Source organism: Austrofundulus limnaeus, unplaced genomic scaffold (genome assembly GCF_001266775.1).
Source record: "Austrofundulus limnaeus strain Quisiro unplaced genomic scaffold, Austrofundulus_limnaeus-1.0 Scaffold954, whole genome shotgun sequence".
Taxonomy (NCBI): Eukaryota; Metazoa; Chordata; class Actinopteri; order Cyprinodontiformes; family Rivulidae; genus Austrofundulus; species Austrofundulus limnaeus.
Window position 1 is genome coordinate 72,507 of NW_013953356.1, and position 5,583 is coordinate 78,089.

Here is a 5,583-nt window from a genome sequence, read left to right on the forward strand (position 1 = left end):
CCATCCATCCATCCATCCATCCATCCATCCATCCATCCATCCATCCATCCATCCATCCATCCATCCATCTAAAAACATGCAAATAAAACTTTGGCTTGTCTAGTATTCCCACGGTATATAAAATTGCATGCCTCAATCTTTTTGCATGCAAATTGCATTGAATAAAAAGTCAGACAGTACAGTTAGTTTTCATGTGTTGCAGGAGCACACCAAAGAGGAGCTGGACAGCTGGAAGATTGTCCGTGTCAGTGAGGACTTTAGAGTCATTGCTTTGGGTCTTCCTGTTCCCAAATACAAGGGGAACCCGCTGGATCCTCCCCTCCGCTCTCGCTTTCAAGCCAGAGACATCTATTACCTTCCATTCAAGGTCAGAGGTCCAAGAACCTGCACATTGTCCAACATCAACAGTTTTCCTCAAACAGCATGTCTCTGTAAGGACATAAAATGTAGTTAATGAGATGATAGCAAAATRAAAGAAGTGTAGTGGGTTTGTTGGGACAGGAAAGAGACACAGAGAAATATAGAAGGACTGGTCCAAGTATATTTTCCTCTAGAAGATAGACAAAGAAAAATAGAAATACTTACAATAATAAACATGTAGAGGAGAGTGACTAAAGGCAGCTGTAGAGTGAGGAAATGTGGTCAGTCTGTCATCCAGTAGTCTTAGCTCACAGCAGCAGAACCAAGGGTTAACCTAGGAAACYAACCCTAAATATAGGATTAATCAAAAAGGAAAGTCTTAAGTCTAGTCATAAGAATAGACAGTGATAKACTTTCAGATTTTCCACAGTTGGAGTCATAATTGTTTTCTTTGTGGGGTGTTAGCCCCTTCATAATTTTTATCTTGATATTTTTAGGACCATCTGGAAATGCTGTATGCAGCCGGACCAAATATTTCTGCAGAAAGGTAATGTAAGAAGCTGAGGCAATTTAAAACGGCTTCCTGATGATTTTTGAAACATTTGTTATATCTCGTCAGAGTGTCGCAGCTGCTGTCCCTTGCCACAACACTGTGCTCCCAGGAGTCATCTAGTTTGGGCCTCCCTGACTTTCCTGTGGACAACCTTATTTCTGCACTTCATGTTCTGGTGAGACTTGAGAAGAAAGTTTGTTTGAAATTTAAAAAGAAAAAAAAAGAACAGTTTTTTTTCTTTCTTTGCTGCAGAACATTTTCCCCATGATGTCCTCCCAGCAGTTAATACAGAGACTTTATCCTTACAAGAGTATTTTGGGAAAAGATGGACACACTGCTGTTGAGGGTGTGTTGAATGTAAGTTCACTCAAATAACTGGTTCAAATTTGATCTTTGTGTTGTTTTATTAACTGTTGGTACAGTATAATATGTGATGCAGATGCATGGTTATTGTCTGTACCTTGTCTTTCGTTGTTTTTTTCAGCGGTTTGAGCTTTTGGATGGCTGTCGTCCCTCAGCTCCTGGTGCTATTCTGAGTGTGTCCCTATCAAAGGAATTCGAAGGCCATGCAGATGTCACAGTCCGGGTCGCAGACAAGGATGTCACCTTCCAGGTACAGCACCATGAGTCTGTTTTATGTTGTTGTGTCATGACCATGACCAAGTTTGTATTATTTCTTTTACACAAGATACTTATCAGTGCGAAGGTGCAAATMATTTTTTGTTGTATAAAAATAAATGCATGCATTCATACATCTGGAAGTTTTCATCTCCAAGCAAATTCCCACTGAAACCTTTTGGAAGCAGTTAGAGCAGCAAGTTTCTAAATCAGTTATCATCTTACACTTATACAACCAAGTGAAAAAAGTCGGGGATTGGCAGTGGCAGCCATATATGGCTCGCATTCCTTGAAGATGTTTAATCAGAGTGATAATGCGTTTGCTGCTTTTTCATGCCATATTTTTTTYTATTTTCATCAAACTTCAGGTTCCTGTTGGCAGCAAAGAGCTGCGTCCCCCCAACAGCAGTTCCACCTTCATAAACACACCGAGCCACTCACAGCTGCTGGCTGAGATGATGCAGTCACACATGGTGAAGGACATGTGCCTGATAGGAGCCAAGGTAGCTGCCATACTGTGCAACATGCACACAAGTTGTRCAGAARGAATGGTTTCTGATATTGATAGTAAGCATTTTGGGTTTTCCAGGGCTGTGGCAAGTCGGTGATTGCGAGAGAGTTTGCTGAGATGCTGGGCTACAGCATTGAGCCTGTCATGCTTTACCAGGTACAACATTCACAATTGTTTAATATCAGAATTAAAATAGAATAAAATGCATTTTTGTGAAACAGAAATGAAAAGTTTATCCTATTTACAGTAAAACATAATAAAACACATTGACAACATGACACTATTTTATATCTTGTCATTACAAGAGTTATGCCATCCATCCACCCATCCGTCCATCCATACATCCATCCTCCCTCCTAATACTCCGCTTTACATTTCCGAAGGCTTTAGCTTGAGCAGGGAGGCCCAGACCTTTCTTTACACAGCCACATCTTCCAGCTCTCTTGGGAGGATTCCATGGAGTTCCCAGGCTAGTCGAAATATAGTTTAGCTTCACTATCAAACCCTCTCACATACACAATCAAACTCTCTCACATACACTATCAAACCCTCTCACATACACAATCAAACTCTCTCACATACACTATCAAACTCTCTCACATACACTATCAAACCCTCTCACATACACTANATCAAACCCTCTCACGTACACTATCAAACCCTCTCACGTACACTATCAAACCCTCTCACATACACTATCAAACTCTCTCACATACACAATCAAACTCTCTCACATACACTATCAAACCCTCTCACATACACTATCAAACTCTCTCACATACACTATCAAACTCTCTCACATACACTATCAAACCTCTCACGTACACTATCAAACTCAACAAGTATCAAAGATATAGTATATCTGTTTTCCTGTTTATTACACAGCTGCCCAAAGAGTGTGAGTCTTCCCATGAAGAGGCATTTAACAGAATAGTTCATTCATTACAACTTACTGCGGCTGCGTTGAATTCTTTCACTGGATGTCACTCACATATCTGTATTGAAATACACTGCCTGGCCAAAGAAAAAGTCACCACCAGAAAAATGGTCACACACACTAATATTTTGTTGGGCTGCCTTTAGTTTTGATTACGGCATGCATTGTTTTGATAAGATTCTGTAGTGTCACAAGATTTATTTCCATCCAGTGTTGCGTTAATTTTTCACCAAGATCTTGCATTAATGATGGTAGAATTTGACCGCTGCACAAAGCCTTCTCCAGCACATCCCAAAGATTCTCAATGGACTCTGTGGAGCCAATTCATGTGTGAAAATTATGTCTCATGCTCCTTCAACCACTCTTTCACAATTCGAGCTCTGGGAATCCTGGCATTGTCATCTTGGAATATGCCCGTGCCGTCAGGGAAGGAAAAAAAATCCATTGATGGAATAACCTGGTCATTCAGTATGTTCAGGTAGTCAGCTGACCTCATTCTTTGAGTACATACTGTTGTTGAACCTAGTTGAATCCAGGTGGATACATTCTTTTGGCTGGGGAGAGTAGCTTAATCATGAGGCAGTCATCTATCTGCATCATAACTTTGGGCCCAGTTATAGAATCAGTGCTCTGTTTTTAATATGGTTTCACCATCAGAGAGTTACTCAATAATCACTGCCTGAAAGAAACTGTTCAAATCAGCTTTTCTTTCCTCTTATCCTCGCAAACACTGCCGTGATATGTTACCATGATATTAACAGACATTTACTACATAGCCCCCCTCCAACTGAAAAAGTGCTATTAGATGTTATCAAAATTTAGAAGCTTTGTCAGATTATTTAGGGACATACAGGGGTTAAACAATGAACCTGAAACAGCTGTCATTTTAGTGTGGGAGGTTTCATGGTTAAACTGGACCAGCCTGGTGGTCAATCTTCATTAACTGCACATTGGACCAGTAAGAGCAGAGTGTGAAGGTTCAATTAGCAGGGTAAGAGCACAGTTTGGCTCAAAATATTGCAACGTACACAACATTATGGGTGACATACCAGAGTTCAAAAGAGGACAAAYWGTTGGTGCACGTCTTGCTGGAGCATCTGTGACCAAGACAGCAAGTCTTTGTGATGTATCAAGAGCCACAGTATCCAGGGTAATGTCAGCATACMACCAAGAAGGACCAACCACATCCAACAGGATTAACTGTGGACGCAACAGGAAGCTGTCTGAAAGGGATGTTATGGTCAAAACCAGCTATTTCACTTTTATTGTCTAATCCCTGTAGTTAAAATGGATTATTATATACTGCAAGAAACATTGCTGCTTTCTGAAGCTGTTTTTGATGTGTGATATTTTTTATTAAACTAATGTAAATACTTTACATTTTTATCTAAATTTTCCAAAATTCATTGCAAATATTTTTATGTACTTTTATGTTCCATAAACTCAACAGTTCCTTTTAAGCCCTGTTGGGCCCAGTACAGGGCCGACAAGAGAACTGAAGGAAATCTTCTAAAATCTTGTGGGCTTAAATGGTTACAGTTTATTAGTGTTGTAGTACTTGAGACCGGTCTCAAGACCACTTTTTGATGGTCTTGGTCTTGTCTCGGACTCGACAGCATTTGTACTCGGTCTTGTCTCGGTCTCGGACATTGAGGACTCTGAATTTTATTTCAAGACCAGTCAAGACCACAACTGTGGAAATATCACTAAATAGCTGGATTATTGTCCAATGTATTTGTTAACATCTTTGCTTTCATTGGATTTAAAACATACTGATTCAAATCCAAAGCCAGAGCAGTCCATTCATGTTTGATAAGGGGTTTATGGCTATCTAGCAGCGCAGAAACCTTTTTTGATTTTTTTTAACACACCATCTTTTAGGACACAGTGCTTTTAGGAGTGTAGTACCACTGAAAAGCTTCAGCAAATTCTTACTGCAAGTGTAACAGTGCAGCAGCTTTGGTGTTTCTTTATATATGTCCATGCTTTCTTACACATCGATGCTAGGAAATAGAAGTTCAAAGTAATTTCTGTTCTCATGCCAACTGTCTTTGCTTCTTTATGTAACTTCCAGGACATGACAGCCAGGGACCTTCTTCAGCAGAGGTACACTCTGCCCAACGGAGACACAGCATGGAGGCCATCTCCAGTGGTCACTGCTGCCATCGAGGGCAAAATGCTGATCCTCGATGGCATACACAGAGTTAACCTTGGAACCCTGTCTGTGCTCTCCAGGTGCTGCAGCAGATTTTTTATTTAATTTWTTTTATTTTAGGACTGCATTGTTAAAATTAATTATTTCTTTATCTGTAAAGTTGAAGAGGTTTCTCAGCTCACTGTGCCTCATTTTAACTCCCAGATTGCTCCATGAAAGGGAGTTAGATTTATATGATGGGACCAGACTGCTGAGGTGGGACAGGTACCAGATGTTGAAGGAGCAGCTGCAGCTTACTGATCAGCAGCTGCAAGAGAGGTACACACACACACACACACACACACACACGTTTGTTCTTCTATCCTCATGGGGACTTTGCATTGACTTCCATTCATTTACCGGTCATTTCTACAGCCTTATGGTGCGTTCACACCAAACGCGATTTCAGC

At 40.5% G+C, this 5,583-nt stretch overlaps 1 protein-coding gene across 1 annotated transcript in view; it reads left to right on the forward strand.

Annotated features, from left to right (window-relative positions):
- vwa8 (von Willebrand factor A domain containing 8) overlaps positions 1-5,583 on the forward strand; it is a gene marked incomplete at both ends in the record, with an annotated part of 104,173 nt that overhangs the window by 19,790 nt on the left and 78,800 nt on the right. The window contains 9 exon segments of the mRNA XM_014029805.1: positions 203-367; positions 858-907; positions 980-1,088; positions 1,166-1,270; positions 1,398-1,526; positions 1,900-2,034; positions 2,121-2,198; positions 5,054-5,214; positions 5,339-5,452. Of these exon segments, the coding sequence (XP_013885259.1) occupies positions 203-367; positions 858-907; positions 980-1,088; positions 1,166-1,270; positions 1,398-1,526; positions 1,900-2,034; positions 2,121-2,198; positions 5,054-5,214; positions 5,339-5,452 (1,046 nt within the window).